At 39.1% G+C, this 18,841-nt stretch overlaps 1 protein-coding gene across 5 annotated transcripts in view; it reads left to right on the top strand.

Annotated features, from left to right (window-relative positions):
* The first annotated feature begins 245 nt into the window (after positions 1-245).
* lpin1 (lipin 1) overlaps positions 246-18,841 on the top strand; it is a 29,585-nt gene continuing 10,989 nt past the window's right edge. Inside the window, exons 1-9 of one of the 5 annotated variants that reach the window (XM_031314102.2) lie at positions 246-470; positions 10,813-11,013; positions 11,670-11,765; positions 15,621-15,717; positions 15,801-16,020; positions 17,536-17,610; positions 17,824-17,916; positions 18,064-18,178; positions 18,399-18,627. In XM_031314102.2, coding sequence (XP_031169962.1) covers positions 399-470; positions 10,813-11,013; positions 11,670-11,765; positions 15,621-15,717; positions 15,801-16,020; positions 17,536-17,610; positions 17,824-17,916; positions 18,064-18,178; positions 18,399-18,627 — 1,198 coding nt within the window. In that variant the 5' untranslated portion in view covers positions 246-398. Of the gene's footprint in view, positions 471-7,137; positions 7,357-10,812; positions 11,014-11,669; positions 11,766-15,620; positions 15,718-15,800; positions 16,021-17,535; positions 17,611-17,823; positions 17,917-18,060; positions 18,179-18,398; positions 18,628-18,841 lie in introns of those variants that run through there. The other 4 variants (XM_031314103.2, XM_031314101.2, XM_031314104.2 and 1 more) reach the window with 4 other exon arrangements.

Below are 18,841 nucleotides of genomic sequence, written 5' to 3'. Positions count from 1 at the left end.
TGTGTGTGTGTGTGTGTGTGTGTGTGTGTGTGTGTGTGTGTGTGTGTGTGTGTGTGTGTGTGTGTGTGTGTGTGTGTGTGTGTGTGTGTGTGTGTGTGTGTGCATGCATGCGTGGAGACTGGCGTCAGATAGTCAACTGAAGCAGCAGTAGAGTCCAGCAGCTCTGGACCCTCTCAGATTTCCTCCAAGTACTCTGTTCCCAGAACACACTTGTTGATAAATTTAGTCTTAAGCACTCACTGCAAGTCACACAAGCATCCACTTCTCAGATTTAGTAGTCAAAGAACTCATCCAGAACCACCCAGGAGAGCTTTTGCACCATCTTGAAGAGATTTAATCAGAATTAGGAGGGTAGGATTTTTTTTAAACAGCACCTGCATCTGTCAAGACATGGAGCCATGACCCACGTGGAAGAGCAAGACTCCAGCAGCCACAGTGAGGATGACAGCCTCAACGACAGCTGGTCCTGGGTAACAAAACCAAAATAATATGTACCGCAGGCTATGTATAATAGTTGTGTATTTAAATCTGTATGGGTTAATTGTTTAAATCCAAAACCTAAATAAAATGTTGCCCAGCTAGCAATACAAAGCACAGCTTTGCTCAGATTACAACACACAGTGAGAGAGTGTGACTTCATTCTCTGCTCAGGACGCCATTACTCCACTATATCTTTACATAGCAAATTGTTGTTCACTATATTAATGTTCTGAATATTGAGTACAGCCCCTTTAAAATGTGTTAATTTCGGAATACATTATTAGAAAGACTGCATCAATGGTAATTTCTAGGCAGTTAAGTGGTTCTTTTTCATTTTTATTGATCTGACCATTTTATATTTTGCTAAAGGCATTACTAGCCTATTACTTATATTCGTAAAAGGTCCCCAAGCACCATTACTGTATCAGCGACTAAAATACCTAGGCTGAAAACAACCAGCAGCAGTGAAGTAGGCTTGGATTGCCCATGTAAGACGTGTATGGTGGAAAATACTGAGCTGAACTGAACTAAATTACAGCTATATGAAGTGGAAGCATTTATTAGGGAAATGATGGTAATTGCCTTTATATGGAAAGGAAAATAGTTCCAAGAAGTGCATGGCAACACCAACTTCTTACTGAGAATTATTTGTAATAGTAAGACTTTGCCATGGAGGCCTGTGTGAAGATGGAGAAATGCATTAGGGAGAGATGGATGTGAGGCGGGACCAACTGACCGGTCCGAGGGTCTTCAGTTGCTTTCCTAGAAAACTAGGCTGTGTCCTTAAAAACACTGTGATGAAATAGCATGCTCATTCTGTGTGTGTGTGTGTGTGTGTGTGTGTGTGTGTGTGTGTGTGTGTGTGTGTGTGTGTGTGTGTGTCTGTATTTGTGAGAGAAAGTGTTTCTTTGTTTGTGTCCTTCTGCTGTACTTTACAGCCTGTTCTCAGTGTGTATGCAGGTTCATAAAGTTAAACATGTGAGCTTTTGTTTGTGTGCCAGGTCATCAGCTCATATCTCCCCACATGACCTTAAGCCCACGTACTTATAAAGGCATATTACACCACAGCTAGTCAAACTATTTCATAACAGTCCCACCATGCAGAGACCTGTAAGTGGCTCTGTGGACTCAGGCAGCACCTCCACATTTCCTCCTAATCCTCCTCCTATAGATACCTGAAGTTAAGTCTTGACACTATTTTGTCCCTCTGATTACCGTTGGCCTCTGTCAAGACATGTTATTATTTATGTTCATTTATATATGATATATGGTCTTCTGTAGCCTCAAAGTTTTTTTTGGGTGGAAAGACAGTATTGTGTGTCACGTTTACTTTAGATTCCCCCATTTCCATTTGGCTGCAAACCTCAAACTACATGTCAGACTAGTCTTTTAGCCCTTTTGTTGTGTCAGGTAGTGCATCACAGAATGTGTGTCATGCTGTTTTGAATTTGAATGATGCATGTCCAGTACACATACAATTTGGAAACCTTTATTGTTCACAACCTTGAATGCTAGGCCAGCTTCCAAGAAACTTCACCACCGCCTGTATATATTGCTAAAGATAAAACATTGTCTATATGCACTGTATAGACAAAATGATGACTTACTTATGATGCTCATAACCTTTGGAATCTAACAACTACTCCACATTATATGAAATAATTTGTTATTCCAGCCACACGAACAGCATGTGCTTTTCTCTTCATTGAAGAGTTGGGAAGGAATGTTCTTTTGAGGGTCAATTTATAGCACTGAATGATAGACAGCCCTTTGACTAATAAATCATAAGGAAGATGTTTGTTCCAGCATTATTTATTTAGATCATAACATCATTTGTAGGATTCATAACAAAGCTTTAATCAGCCATGTCTGGCCCTGTCAACCAATTTAGATTTTTCTCAAACTCTGAAGCATGCCTGTTAGGACTATGGTTAGGACTCCACATTGGGGGTGGATTCAATAGTTCAGTTGCTATGTATGGCTCAGGCAGCCTTTCTGATTGGCTCATGCAGCCCTACCCCCTAGAAAACACCCCCGTCTCTGTGGTGATGAAAAGAATGTATTCTTGACCTCAGAGAGAGTTCCTGGGAGAGATCAGGCTACCCCTGTCCCAGCAAACCACCTTCTCCCCCCCTCTCTCTCTCCACACATGAGCTGCAGTGAATGAAATTCCTGAAGAGCACATATTACAGTTGCATTCCCTTCGAATGTGCTTCTCTTCAATTCAATGATACCCCTGTTGAATTCCAAAACATGCAGCCGATGTGATGCACTAAACATTTAAGTGCGGTTTAAGGAAATTATGCTTAGCTAAACGGCTGCTGGCTGTAGCTTCATATTTACCACACAAACAATACAGTAATATAGATCATTTACTGTAACTACCGTATTTCTCAAAATGTCTTAACTATTTCTTTAAATGGTAATAAAGCTTTAGGAAGCATAGAAATAAAAAAAAAACAGTGAAGCAGGAGACAAAATAAAGAGATAGTAGACAAAGATAATTAAAACAAAATGATTTTGATAATCCATTTATAAATCCATTGGTTGCGTAATTCACAATAGACTTGTAGGACTTTGAATATAAATATAAGTTACTGTTTACTTTGAAAATCAATTTGCGCACGAAAACCTCAGTAACCGCACCTGCACAATGGAGTAAATAAACCAGTTATTCTCTATTGTCACACCTCTAACTTTTTCTCTCTCAATCACACATCTGCACAAACATTAACATTCTGCAAATTCTCTTTTTTGCCTACTCTTCTATCTCCATATTCTGGAGTCTGTCTCTCCCCTCCCTCTCCGCCTCTAGTTGGCTTCTTGTTGCTCCCTGATGAATGGCTCAGTTCTTAGAAAACTCAACACGTGTTTCCTTGTTCCCTCTCCGGCTGCCTGGTGCTTATTGTGTGTGTGTGTGTGTGTGTGTGTGTGTGTGTGTGTGTGTGTGTGTGTGTGTGTGTGTGTGTGCGTGCACGTGCGTGCATGCGTGCGTGCGTGCATGCGTGCGTGTGTGACCAGTGACAGTAGAAGTGTAACCAGAAAATCATGAACTGTATAACATGTTGTAACTGGAACTTTATGCACACACACACACACACACACACACACACACACACACACACACACACATATACAAAACCCATTCTCTCACATTCCTCGAAAGAAGTTTAAAAAGGTCTAGAATAACAAAGAGAAGCGGTAGGAGTTACTGTATATGTGAACTCAGTTGGATGTTTGTTGGCAGTGGCTGATTCTCAGAATCCTTTAGCAACAACTAAAAAACACTGTGTGACCCAGTCAGGGGAGACTCTCTAAAGTAAGAACTCTGTGTCCAAACTTGACTCTGAGGTCAGGGAATAGCACCTTACATAATCTTCCTATAAGTTGATTACTGTAATAGTGGAACTGAACTGGTTTTGTTTGTTTGTGCAGCAGTAATTTTCTTACTTTACAGTAACTTTATTGTTATTGTGAAATAAATTTGGTTTGAGACATGCATTAAACCTATACATTTTCTGCACAGACTTAGACTAAGCACATTTTAGTCTTGCAGCATCATTGATGTTAAATGTGAGTGAACATTTACGTGTTTATTTGAGCCGATCTAAGTGTGTGTGGAAGTGTTTGCCTGTTGCCGCGATTACTTACTTTGCTCTGGTATATCGATTGATTGATGATGATCTCATCATCATACTCTGCTGCACTCTGCACTCATTGTGTCCATCTCTATCCTTTATACAGACACGTACATTTTCATGATCTCTTGATGTTCAGTGTTACAGTGGCCATATCTCTGTCAGTCTGCAGCCTTCTTCTATTTCTGTAAAGGGCATATTTAAATATGTACATGCATATGTGTCAGAAATACTCTAGCAATGACAATAAATTCTTCTCAGGCTTCTTTCTGTCTATTTCTAATCTGTCAGCATAATGAGGCAACTACTAGGCCTGTAACAATTGTTACATAATTGTCTAATTGTCAATTTTTTTTTACATAATCACAGTTTCTTTGTTTAACCACAATTAATTGCTAACATTAGCTAACATTAGCTAAGTTCTTAAGGCGTATGACTGGTCATTGTTGATTTTGTGTAGATATGCCAAATTGTAGTTATATAAGTGGTCAGACTATATATTTTTATTATTATTTAAATTGTTAGTTGTTGGCACTTGAGCCTATACACGTTCATAGCATAAAAAAATGACAAGGGGGATACAGTTAGAAAGAATGCTTTATGATAATAAAGAGGACTGGTGTTGTTTACTTCATAGGCTGTATACTTATGTTATTACATTATCTGGGTCACATAACAGTGATATAACCAAAAGATGTATCCTGGAATTCATTCAAAACTTTAATTGGTTTAAAAAAGTAATAAATAAATAAATATTTTTAAATTTGACTGAAAGAGACAATAATATTGTTAATCGCAATTTTTTTCTGAGACAATTAATTGTACAGCAAAATTTGGAATTGTTACAGCTCTACAACTCCACTACTGAGTGACCTGACAAAAACACATAGATACTGTGGGCTAAATACTGTACTTACATTACCGTTCGTATTACTTGATATTAGGTGTTAATATGTGTCAAATAACAGTGATAGTTTCCTCACTTAGAAATAGTTTGTCAGTTTGAGCGTTCTTGCTGAGAGTTAAATGATAATAAACTTGATCTTCTCATCTAACAGCATCAGCAAGAAAGCAAATAAGTGTTTTTCCCCAAAATGTAGAACAGTTATTTTCAATTGTGGCCAAATTGGAACTTCCTTAAAGACAATATTATTACACAAAGATAGCGTACAATGTTGCGGTTGCAGAGTTGTGGTTAATGTGGTTTCTACATCTGAACAGTGTAATAAATCTAACGTGCTGCTACTTTTAGTTGAAAACTGCGTAAGCTTTACATTCTTAATTTGCTAAAGTTAAGTCTGCCATTTGGGAATCAAAACATACTAATAATTGATTTGGAAAACATTTTGAAAACTGGGACAGTCAGTACGTTGCACAACTACAGATGCCTTCAAGTCTTCTGAATGTCACTGCTATTCTTGTCTCCTCTGCTCCAACGCAGCAGTAAACATGTCATCCCTGTGGAAGATTTTACTGATCTCATTTAACCTTATGGTTTCAACTTACATTATTGTATTAGTGTTTACATATTATGGACAATACTGTGCAGATTTACGTGGCACTGTTTGATAACTGACACTTAGCCTGACAGCACTATGTATGGATCGATGTCCAGAAAAAAACAAGCCGAAAGATTGGAATGATGATATTTTTTTATCATTCACCTTAAATTGCACAATTAATGAAATCCTAGTCTTTATCCACGACGTTCCACTTCTGGGATTGGTCCATTGCCGCCGGAAATTTCACCTGATGTCACGTCAATTACCTTCCGCTTTCTTTGTGTTGTAATTTTAAACTCCGGTGGTTTTATGAGGACTATGGTTAACTGCTCCTCAGATCTCTGCAGGGTAAATCCAGACAGCTAGCTAGACTACCTGTCCAATCTGAGTTTTCTGTTGCACGACTAAAACAACTTTTGAACGTACACATGTTCCACCAAGACAAGTTCCTTCCCGAGGCTATTTTGCAGCCGCAGCGTTGCTCTATCCGGCGCTTAGCGCCGCACGAGATGATTGGTTTAAAGAAATGCCAATAAACCAGAGCATGTTTTTGAAATCCAAACTTCAGAGAAACACTTGAAACACTGCTAAAATAAAACATCAGAGCAGCTGCTTTAACCTGCAGCTTTACAGCATCTCACCTGCTGAAAATATCTAGCATCGGAGGACCTAAAAATACATCCTTCTTCTTCTTCTTCTTCTTCTTCTTCTTCTTCTTCTTCTTCTTCTTCTTTCTAATAAGGCATACATTTTAAAGGGTTTACAAGTTGCAACTAACAACTTTTTTTTAACTGTTAATGAATAGTGAACAAATGCTTAATAGAGCATAGGATGTGAAGTTTTTCTCTCTGATTAATTGATATCCAAGTCATTAATATGTCATTAATAATGGGTCAAGAGTTTCTCCCGTTCTAATAAACCAACAACAAAAGTCATTTTATGAATGATAATACATTCTTAATAAGGGGTTGTTACTGTAATGGTCCAAGTCTGCAGCTGTAGATGTTAATACGTTTGATAAGTGGACCAAATGCCCTGCAGCTCTTGTCCAGAAGGTCAGGGGTCAAACCGTCCATTAGAGTGGGTTTTTCTAATAATTAAAGTAAACGACAGATCAGTGCTGTTTTATACAGTCTATGATCAAGTGTCATGTTGGTTCAGAATAAACACAGCCTCAACATGGCAACCCAACAGTAGTTATTTTAAAGGGGTTATAGGTGGTTTAAAAAAGTCAGTAAATGATGTATTATCTATTAATAAAGCCTAATTGCATCCTATAAATCCTTTATAAACCTTGGACAGGAGTAGGCTACAGTTGTATGGATAAAATAATAGAAGCCAATTAAGAATAGTAAATACAGAATTAGTATAATCACATTAGCATACAGTCATAATAAATCATAATATAATAAATAAATAAAAACATATAGGGTCATTGATTTTAAGAGGGACATTTTCAGTCAACATTGTGTGACGTCAGCGCCGGCTCAGCCAACCGGATCGCTCTGTATTTGCATTGATCGGTGGCGGTGGGAGGAATAATTTAACCGCGGTTTACATAGCGAAGCAGCCTCGAGCAGAGAAGTGAGGATCAGCTGTCAGGAAAGCTTTACCGACAATGTTGGACCTGAAGACTGAGGACACGTAACGGACTAACGCTGCAGGGGACGTTTGGTGGAAAATTTGGATTACGGAAAGCTTCCGGAGCGAAAAGCGACATCAATAAATAGCCTAATGTAAGTAGGATTGCTGGACTGTACAATAATCTGCCGTCACGGAAATATTAAACACCATAATAGCCTATTCAGTATTTGTTGAGTAGAGGCTTGAACGTCGGTTTTGAGTGCTCTCAAGACCGACTCAATGTGCGTTGTCAGAATGAAGCTCCGGTGCAGACTGCAGAGCCTCACCCCGTGTGCAGATGTTTACATGTCGCCTTACAGGCCACACATGATACTACATGTTACAAAACCTCGTGTTTATATTTCGTTTGTTATACAGCTTCGACATAGGCGTTTTAATGCAAACAAAAACGACATTTCCTAACCCTAACCCTCCTTTTTTGTTGTCTATTTAGAGAGAATAAGGTCAGACCAAATTAGAAATAGCCTGTATGAAATGTGTCAGGCTGCTCCTCCAGTCACATTCATTCAATTTTTATTGGATAATTATTCACATCATCTGCCTGTAAATCCCTCAGCCTATCTGTCATATCTGTCTGTCTCTTGTATGTGGGTGTCTGGTCTCACTGTCTGTGCTGTAGTGACAGCGGAGGTTTTTTTTTATATTGACTAACGTTGAATAAAGACGCCTCTGTGGTGTTGAGTGTTATTGCACCCTCGCCTCAGAAATAACAGCAGTTAGGGTTAGGGCTACTATTGTTTTTATTTCTTTAGTAGCTAAAACAATGCAGAAATCTCAATACATTTAACGACCTTATGAGTGGTCTTTAGATTGGCTATTACATAACGGAGAAGCATTGTGGCTGGTAAACAGATATTTCCTAGAAGAGTGGACAAGGCTTAGGTCGTGTGTGTGCGTGTGTGTGTGTGTGTGTGTGTGTGTGTGTGTGTGTGTGTGTGTGTGTGTGTGTGTGTGTGTGTGTGTTCTTGTTTAACTATATTCGTGGGGTCCAAAAGGCTTAGGTCGTGTGTGTGTGTGTGTGTGTGTGTGTGTTCTTGTTTAACTATATTCGTGGGGTCCAAAAAACGGGAATACAGTATACTTGTGGGGTCCGGACAGCTTTGTGGGGCCAAAATGCTGGACACCACAACTTTAAAGGGCTGTTTGAGGGTTAAGACTTGGTTTTAGGATTAGGGTTATAATTAGATTATGGTTATGGTTAGGGTAAAGGTTAAGGTTAGGCATTTAGTTGTGATGGTTAAGGTTAGGGTAAGGGGCTAGGGAATGCATTATGTCAACGGGTCCCCACAAAGATAGTGTGTGTGTGTGTGTGTGTGTGTGTGTGTGTGTGTGTGTGTGTGTGTGTGAATGATCCCATCTGTTTGCACGTGGTCTATGTAGACAGTGATATCAGGTCTGTGGCATGTCCATGAATAAGTAAATGTGCATGTCTGTTTGTGTGAGACAAAGAATAAAAAGACCAAGGGGTCAAATAATTATGTAATCTTTATCAAACAGTCCCACTGCCAGTTCTTGAGCAATAATTCACACTAAGAGGTTATAGTGTCAATTTACCCAAATGACAAAACAACAAACACATTTCACTCATGTGGTATCTAGGCATGCAGGTAGTTTTGCTTTTGCATTCATAGCATTGAAAAACATTTTATTTTCCAGAAACAGTGTCTTTTTTAATAATCCACAGTTGTCATTGTGAACAGTTTAATTGGAATTAGTTTCTATTGTAGTATACAATTGAATATAGAAAGAAAATGTCCCTATAAAACAAAACTATCTGCACAACTAGATGCCACTTAAGTTAGAAAATATATTTCATGTAATTTGGATTGACTGACCTGACAAAAGACAGATAAGTTCAACAGATCCAAAAGACGCCACTGTTATTTTAAAGTTTAATCCTGTATTCATAGGTCAAGTACATGTGACAGTATACATTTAGTGTGTAGTGTATATCTATGGAGGGCGATTCGAGCAGAAGAGCCCCATTCTCATATTCCCAGTAATTGATGGGTGTTAACAAAGCATCCTCATCATTAGAATGTTCTCACATGGTCTGCCAAAATATTGAGCCATCTGTTCCCCTAGGCACGACAGGGAGATAGAGAATGCCAGTATCTGAGTCAGCACAAGCAGGTCGCAGGTGGAGATTTTAAGGGACACTTTGTGCATACAAGACAGTGATGTCACATCTTTTCGTCTTAACATTGACTGACACACTATCCATTTTTTCAGAGTCCTCCTTCTTCCTCTGCTTCTTCCGTTTCTTTTATTTTTCTTCAGAATTTCACTTTTTGTCATCACAACTTCTCTCCTCCTGTCTTCTTTTCCCTCAATTTCCTTCCTGTTTTCTGCCTCTCTTCTTTCTGACTCTCTTCTTTTTTTCTTTCTTTCTTTCTTTCTTTCTTACTTTTTCCTTACCTTTCACTCTCTCCCATGAGTTATTTGCTTCCCTTTCCTTTGAATGGGTTTCTGACCAAGTCATTTAGCAAATTCTGTGTGTGTCACATAAGCAATGCTTTCACCCTTGTTTGAGGCTAAAGAAACACTAATGGCACATAGTTTCCTGAATAAATAATGATACATGTTTAACACATAATTGATTCTTTTGCATTGCACAACAGATATATAGTGTCTTTAGACAATTTTCCAAAGTAGGCTACTAACAGTATGAATGTATAAAAAATGTGTACTTCACTGATGTCATACGTGCAGTTGCTCCCATAGGACCATTAGCTTGTGTATAATGTAGGTCAACATGTCAATTGTAAATACTCTTTCTTTCTATGTTTACGTTTTTGTATGAAAGCATGAAATATCTACTGTATTCATCTAGTATAAACAATATGGTTGATTTCTCCTGGATGCTGAATGTATTTTCTTACTATTCTCTCTCCCTGCCCCCTGAATCAACAACAACAACCCATCTCGCAGCCCAGTGAAGGCATTTCCCTGTCTGTGTCTCTCTCCAGGGCCATGTTTGGCATTCTAGACAGAGAGCATTAGAGGCTTGGATCAGAGAGACTGGCACAGCACCACATGATTACTCTCGTCCCAGATGGAGTGTACAGACAATCATTTTTGTTTTGAATCAACCAAAAAAAGACATCAAAACCTTTTAAGAAATGCCGAATGTTTTCACATCCATGCACCCACGTACCAACACCAATCACAACCCCAAACATACCCCGCGCTCAGCAACGCCACAAGAATACTGTCATTGTTTAGGTTTTCAGCAGAGATTGCAAGGTTGGCTGGCGTGTGTGGGCAATAATTGAACTCAGGGGATTAATAATGTATTTTAATGTATCAGGGAATCCTTGTGGTTACACAGACCATCTCATCTGTCAAGAGTTCCCCGACAGCCAATAAGTCCATTAAATGTCATGTGTCCTGACAGTGTGAGATGCTCTGCATACAGTAAAGGCCTGAAAGATGAATTAAACCTAATGTAATGGACAACAAAAGAGAAAAAAACTAGAGACGTCTGTATGGGAAAGTAATCAACAAAAACTCTCTCCCTCCCACTTTCCTTCTCTGTCTGTCTCCAGTTACAGACCATGAACTATGTGGGTCAGTTGGCAGGCCAGGTGTTTGTGCAGGTCAAGGAGCTATACAGGGGACTCAACCCTGCAACACTGTCTGGATGTATAGATGTCATCGTGGTCCGGCAGCCTGATGGCTCACTGCAGTGCTCCCCCTTCCACGTCCGCTTTGGCAAGATGGGTGTGCTGCGGTCCCGTGAGAAAGTGGTGCGATCCCTCACTCACGCTTTCACTATCTTTCTTTCTTTCTTTCTTTCTTTTTCATCTGCATGTGCAGTTTAGTTGTGTGTACTCAGAGACTTTTGCTCACACTTGTATTCTGACAACAGCATAAAAGCAAAGGCAAAAATAAGTTCCTAAGAGGTGATGACAAGTTTTAATCAGTTGTGGAAGAGGTATTCTGGCCTTTTACTTCTATAAAAAAAAAAAAAAAAAAAAAAAACTTTTCCAAGTAAAAGCCCACCATTCAAAAGTGTAGCTTTTTATGACAAATTCACACGTTGCAGCACAATTCAGTTGACATTTAATGTGCAACGAACATATTTCAGCAGGTCAGAAACCATATTGTATTAACTCAAAATCAAACAGTAGTGCATTACAATACTGCAATAGAGCACATTAAAAAATAATGACAAATACATCACCCCCAACACTGTGTATGTATGCATTTCTACATCATTGTGGGTAAGTTAAAAGTGACAGATCACACACATAAATACAGTAATTGCTATCTGTTGGACGAGATGGACATTTATTTACAAAACTAACAGTTACTAAACATGTCAACACAAAATCCCAAATTGAAGGATGTTGTATTAAATGAGGTTTAAAACATGTTAAAGGACTAATATTCTGTCTTGCAGGTGGACATAGAAATTAATGGCGAGCCGGTGAGTTTGCACATGAAGCTGGGAGAGAATGGAGAGGCCTTCTTCGTCAAAGAGACTGAGAACAGAATGGTGAGTAATGATTGAAGAGTCATTACTCTGAGTCAGTAAACGCACACAAATATAGGACGGAACATAACTTACTGACATTAAGGTCGTACAGGATAAACTAAAATACAAGCAGTGCTTACATTCTTGTGCAGTAGTAGTTCTAACTGATTTCACCACCTGCCAATAAATGTGCAATTACATGTCATTGTCATGTTAGTTATCAGGTTTAGATCTCTAGTTTTACCGGCCGGACAAGCCCAGAGGCGGCAGAATCCTGCCCCTCCTTTACCAGTAGTCTGAGATGCAACATGAGACTGAGTTCTGCCAGACAGCTGCTGGTGGAGGCTTCAAAATCTTTTATTAGTTACCGGCCTGTCATCATCCTACAGTACCAGTGGGAGGTTTGGCCCGAAAAATCAAAACAGACAGAAGGTCTATGAATTCAATAAGTGCAAAATAAAGAGTGTCCTGGTCTTGATGACAGAAAATATGCCACAAAATCTGAATTAAACAGAAATGTAATAATACAATCATGAATGCCGTTTTTAATACAATCATGTGAGTTTTTTTTTTTTTTTTTTTTAAATAACTCGGCACCTTAAGAGAGTTGTCTAAAACCATAACAATAATCAACACCTGACTGTAAGACTAATATATCAAGATTCTAAAATACCCCCCAAACATCGGCAGCCAGAGAAGAGAGCACCAAGTTTCTGTAATAATGATTTGATTTCACGCAGATTGACCAACTTTTACAATTTTATGTCTAATTGCAGAGGGTTCCAGGCAGAGGGATGCAGCGCACATAAAAACTATTTTACTTCAGGGAGTTTGGGAACTGGGAATGAAGAGCATTGCTGTTCATACATTTTTGTTGAATAAACTTACATAAAGTAGTTGTAACTCGATGAATATTTTTTACATTTAAAAATGTTTTATTGTTTATATATGGACAGCATATAGTGTATATACATGTGTCTAAGAAATAAGAAATTATAATGTTAGGCATTTTCAACAGCAGCCTGGCTGTACAACGCATTGGCATTTGGTGTGACATTTGGAAAACAATCTGCTGATCTGAGAGTTTGTTTGTACAAAAGCAGATAAAGACTTAAGCATGTCAGCTGAAATATAAGAATGAACATATGAACAACAAGAAGGAACAAGAACTTCTGTCCCCTCGTGTCATCCTGTTGGCCAGCATGAATTTAGTTTCCTGGAAATAAACAATCAGGACAGACAGAAGGCAGAAACAGATACAGACACGCAAGCAGTGGACAGTTTGTATCATTTTCACGCATGATTGTGGAAAAATTAACCCTAACTTTCTCTTTTTCTCTATCAGACAATAACTGAGCTAAATCTTGTTGTATGCTGTTTTCCTATGCATTGCAAACATCAAATCCATGGCATGGCCTTTGGCCACTGTTGAGGGGCGGGTCTAGTGGGGGGGGCCCGGTGTGACACTCTTCTCTCCCCCCCCCCAGAGGGCTATTTATAGAACCTTCCCTGCAGTCAGCTGCACACAGGAACTGGCTGTCACTGATCTGTGTGCTGTCCAGACAGACGAGAAGACAGGCGAGACGGTCAGACAGACATACACATAGTGAAATAGGAGCAGGACAAACAAAACACGCAGAGGCCAGATAGGCAGACAGCACATACAATACATACTGTACAGTACTAAAGCATAGATATACATACACAACATACACATACACAAGCGGAAACACTCTCAGATATGGCAGCTTGAGGATTGCCATAGCATGGTCTGTTCCAGTTTCGAATGATTTATCTTCCATCAGTGTTTTTGTTCCGCCTTTCAGTAACGGTCTAAGATCATCTTAGCTATTTTAAATGGAAAAAGATCAACAACATTTTTGAGGAACTATTTGGCATCAAGCCAAATCTGTGCCTCTAACCCCCCTCTACTCTCTCCCTCTCGGTTCATCAGGAGGTAAAGTAAAATATGAGGATTTGTTGAGGCTTGAGTATTGGCAAATAGATCCCGCATGGGATGTTCCAGCAGAAATTAATCTTCAGGTTAGATAATCAGGAATCTTTAAATAGCTGTGGTTATGAAACACACATGATGTAATTTATCTTTATCTTGATGTGGTTACGTTAAAATTCCTTGCAAGGGAAAACTGAAAATTAAGTGTAATTGTTTTCACGTTTATCTAATCTATTCACTGTATAACCAACTTTCATTTCAGTGAGACCAATCTCAGTCATTACATCATGTCATCTAGTTTTTGCAGTGTATAAACAAACACTTTATTGTTGGTCTGCTTCATGGGTGAAGTGGGTTTGTCTCAAAAGATAGACCATTTGAAAACATAATTCATTCATGTAACATATTATCTTGATGCAGGTAGATTCAGAAAATAATATGCACAGAAATAGTACATCTAGCTTTGATAGAAAGTTATGTAATATATTAGCTAATAGATTGAGAATTAAGCATCTAAAAACATTTAAATGAATTAAAAGTGCTTAGGGGGTGGATGTTTAGAGCTCTGAGCAGATGAGCTGTGACCTGGTATAGTGCACATCCTGAGCACTGTCCCTTCTTCTCTCCCATCAAAAAGAATCGGGTTGTGTTGGACTGTGTCATGACACGTGCACTGCAAGGCTTGTGTCAGTCTGCACTCTTTGCATCATCTCTTTATCTTTCCCTCGCTGTCTCTGTGTGTCTCTTTCTCTTTCTGGCATAGCCATTGTGGTGAGACTGTGATGAGCAAATCTGTGTGATTTTACTAATCTCAAACCCAAATTCCCACCAGATTATGTAAAAAAAATCTGTCTCATCAATCAGCAACACTCACTTTCTACTCCACAATAATGTGTTTTTGTGGTATAACACAATGCATTTTTTAGCAAAGCTAGCTACCTGGCTCCAAGAATGGCTATATCTGTCGGTTGGCAAACCACTTTGTTCTGGACTGAAATATCTCAACAACAGCGGCAGCAGCACTTTGACATTTGTGGTTTTAAGTAAAATGTCTCAACGACTATTCAATAGATTGCCATGAAATACGTTACACACACTCATGTCTCCCTCAGGATAAATTGAAATCACTTTGGTGACAAATATATCAAAATACTGCAAAATTATGACATTCCCATCAGCCTCATCTGTAGGCTACTTTGTGTTTAGTGCTCATTAGCAAATGTTATCATGCTAACACACTTAACTAAGATGGAGAACCTGGTATTAACATTATACATGCTTAGAATCAGCATTGTCGTTAGTATGTTCACATTAGCAGTAAGCTCAAAGCAACGCACCGCTGTGTCTAAAAGTACAGCCTTACAGAGCCACTAGCATTCTTGTTTAGCTTTGTTTAGCCTTGTTTAGCTTGTTTCTCAACAACTGCTAACGTTAGATGGATTGGAATGAAATTTGGTTCATGTTCCGCAGGGAATGAAGCCTAATGATTTTGGTGATCCCCTGACTTTTCATCTATCTGCATTTTTTTCACTATTTTCCTTTAAAGTTTCACTTGAATGTGTACTTTGTGTTGTGTGCTAATTAACAAATGCACACACACACTAAACTAAGATGGTAAACATTATGCCTGCTAAACATGTTAGCATTGTCATTGTGAGCATGTTGCCATACTAGGGTTAGCATTTCGTTTAAAGCACCGCTGCACCTAACTACTGCCTCACAGAGCATGGCTGTAGAGTCTTTAGCTTCTACACCACTTCATATCTTCACACCCACTTTCCCACATGATTCCATTCCAAATTTCAATTATTTTACTTCTAATACTGTACATTTCAGTTCAAGTAGGAAGTTAATCATGATTTTTTTTTTTTTTTATCATATCTATTACCTCATATAATCATGTCATGTTTCTGTTTTGACAGGAAATAGTTCCGTCCTACCTAGCGACTTCACCCATCCTGTCAACGGGGGCAGAGTTAATGGAGTCCCAGCTAGGCAGGGGCAGTTTTCGTCACCATGGTAGGCCCTGTTGAGCAAAGAATATTTTTTAATTTGTGAAAAAGTGTGTGTGCTTTTTTAACAGTTTTTATCACATCACACAGACACCATCCTGTGCAGCTCACTTCCTGTCCAGAGCCTGGGACTGCAGCAAAGTGATGGCGTAATGATCAAGAAGAGGAGGAAGAGGAGGAGGAAGGCACGGCCAGAGGCAGGCAGCGGAGGAGGAGGGAGGAGAGAGGAGAGCGGGGAAGAGTTCTCGGAGGACCAGGACATGTTTACTATTGACTTGAGCTCGGATGAAGAGAGAGAGGGTGAAAGCAGGTGTGTATGTCTGTGTGCATAATAGATTATTTGATTGTGTGTTGAACATTTTAGGATTTTAGGACTGAAAACTAATAATTACCTTAGTATAAAGTATAGTATTTCCAGTATTTCTGAGCCAACAGCTTGTGGGGTTTTGTCTCTGTCTGTTTTAAATTGTTGTTGTAGACTGTTAAATGTCATTTGGTTGATGAAAATGTCCCCCTTAGGATGTGTTGTAATGACTTTGGTGATACCCTCACTAATTGTCTAGCACCGTCATCAGGTTTATAACAAAATATTGGTACCAACAAAAATCAGCCTCACAGAGCTACATGGCTGTAGACAATTAGTTTTGTTAAATTTGTGCTTTAATTATAATTAAGAATTGTATCACAATAAAATGTCAGCCCAACATCGGTGCCTCTTATAGCCCTTGAAAACTTGATGACTAAAAACTAAAGCTTTTCTCTGTAACATTACATATTCATGACTAAAAAGCAACAATCAAAGTTGAAAAAATTCTTTAGGTAATATTTATTAAGTGTTTAACACACAAAAAAACAGCCAACCTGCTTCATTGGGACTGTGTGGGTGTGATTTGTTCAGATTTGATTGACAGTGACCAAACAACCCATCAACTGTCATCTGATTCAAATTGTTGCTAAATCCTAATAATGTGACATTACCTTTCTCTACTGAGCCGCCCACATCAAACCAGTGAATTATCATAGAAATAACCTGATTGAGAAAATATGTTTTCAGGGCCTTTAAACCAATTTTATGCCGCTTCTGTCTCAATTTGGTAAAATCATTTCAATGGTTCAAATTAAATTCTTAGGAACAAGTTAAAGCAACACTAGAGAACTTTTCCGGCTTCGGTCCCCCTACAGGTTGGAAGCGGAATTGTCCATGACATTACATTATGCAAGTTTGCCAGATCGGGTAGCGGATCTGTAGTTCGAATGAACTGGATAATGTAATGTAATGGACAATTCTGCTTCCAACCTGTAGGGGGACCGAAGCGGGAAAAGTTCCTTGTGTTGCTTTAAGGAGATGAGAATTAATGGGCGAGCCTGCATGTGTGTGCATGTTTGTGTTTACATATGTGTGTAAAGCCCTTTGAAAACCAGCTCTGTTTGTGGGACGCGCTCCAAGGATTTGTCGTTCCCACGGTTTCTCTGTTCCTTTGAAATAATGGCTCTTTTTTTAAGGAAGTTAACCACAAGTTATGGCCAGAAAATTTCCGAAACCCTTAAAGACAAGAAAGAATGTGCGTCTGCCTCATGTCATGCTTAATACTGTACTACGTGTGGTTTCGTCAAACAGGCTGCAAATGTAGTTTTCCAAAGTAAGGATGAGATAAACCGACTATTATTGGGGTTTGAAAGCATCTCAGGAAAGTTGTATAAGTTGTGTATGAGGTTAAACAAATCTCTTGTTTTACTTTATTTGGACTTGCAGAGACACTATATTTATAAAGTATGGTGTGTGCACAGGTTGTGAAATAATGTGCATGTGTGTGTTTGTGTTCAGGCCTGTGTACGGTGATCAGGGGTCTACAGCCAACACGCACACACACCCCAGCACTAATTGGATCCGTTCACAGAGGTATTACAACAAAACACACACAGATACACACTTTATGATTAACTTATTCTTGTCTTGTTTAACTGTCTAGTAAACTCGTCTTAACCTTTGAGTTCTTTTTTATTTTGTTCATATTGTACAACGCATTTTTGACTGTCTCTCAATCTCTTTCCCGCTCCTCATTTTCTTTTTCTGTTTTTGTCTGTCTTCCTGTGTCTTTTTATCTTCCTGTAGTCAAGTGGTTAAGGAGACTCTCTCCATCCCTCCACACTGTGCTCTGTCTATCTCTTGTCCTCAGCAGACTTCTCACTTCTCCTGCCCTGTTAGGTATCACCTTCAATTTTGCTCTCACAGTTAACATAACATTACATGTATACATTTTGTATTTTGAAGTTTATAATGTATGTTAAATGTACTTTCTTTAAAAAAAAATATCTTAATATAATATCTAAATGTCTTTCACTTTCACAGCAGCCCCGACAATTCTAGGTCTTCAACACCGAAGAGCGACTCAGAGCTAACCAATCATCCGAACAAAGACAACCCTGAGATGCTGTGGACCTGGGGGGAGCTGCCACAGGCTGCCCAGGTATCTGCACACACACACACACACACACACACACACACACACACACACACACACACACACACACACACACTGCAGCCACTCTGCACCTGCTTACATGTTCAGATTTAGGAATAGTTTGATTACTGTAAGTGTATTTCCCAAAATAGAAAAACAATGGAGATAAGGAATGTAAGGGTAGAAAAAAAGTGTGTAACAAGTTTGATCTCTCTCTCTTTCATAGCCGCCCTTCCTGACTTCCCAGCAGAAGCAGGACCCTGCCACAGCAGTCTCCATCCCGGTGTCTGCCAGCACTCACTTTAGAGCCATTAGTGACGCTGGACCCCCCTCAATCACTCTCTATGCTGGGGAGACCGCTGCTCATGGTGGGGACAAGGACACTGAAGAAAGCAAAAATGGAGGCAGGGTCGGACTAACCACTAAGACTGGAGACACGGCTGGAGGTGAGCATGGTAGGTATATGGAAGACATATTTAACTACAAGTGCCTAGAATGACATTATGGCCTAAAATGTTTTTCTTTAAATCAGATCTGACTTGTTAACGTTTTTTTATGGATGAATCATAAACCAACAGGACTAATTTAAATGGTAAATTAAGTGAAGTGTAGAAATGCAAGATCCTTGTGGAAAATTATGTATCAGTATATCCTGTTGTCCCAATGCTT

The sequence above is a fragment of the Sander lucioperca genome, chromosome 3 (assembly GCF_008315115.2).
Source record: "Sander lucioperca isolate FBNREF2018 chromosome 3, SLUC_FBN_1.2, whole genome shotgun sequence".
NCBI lineage: Eukaryota > Metazoa > Chordata > Actinopteri > Perciformes > Percidae > Sander > Sander lucioperca.
Note: the sequence above shows the minus strand (reverse complement) of the source record. Positions and strands in the feature narration are given on the sequence as shown.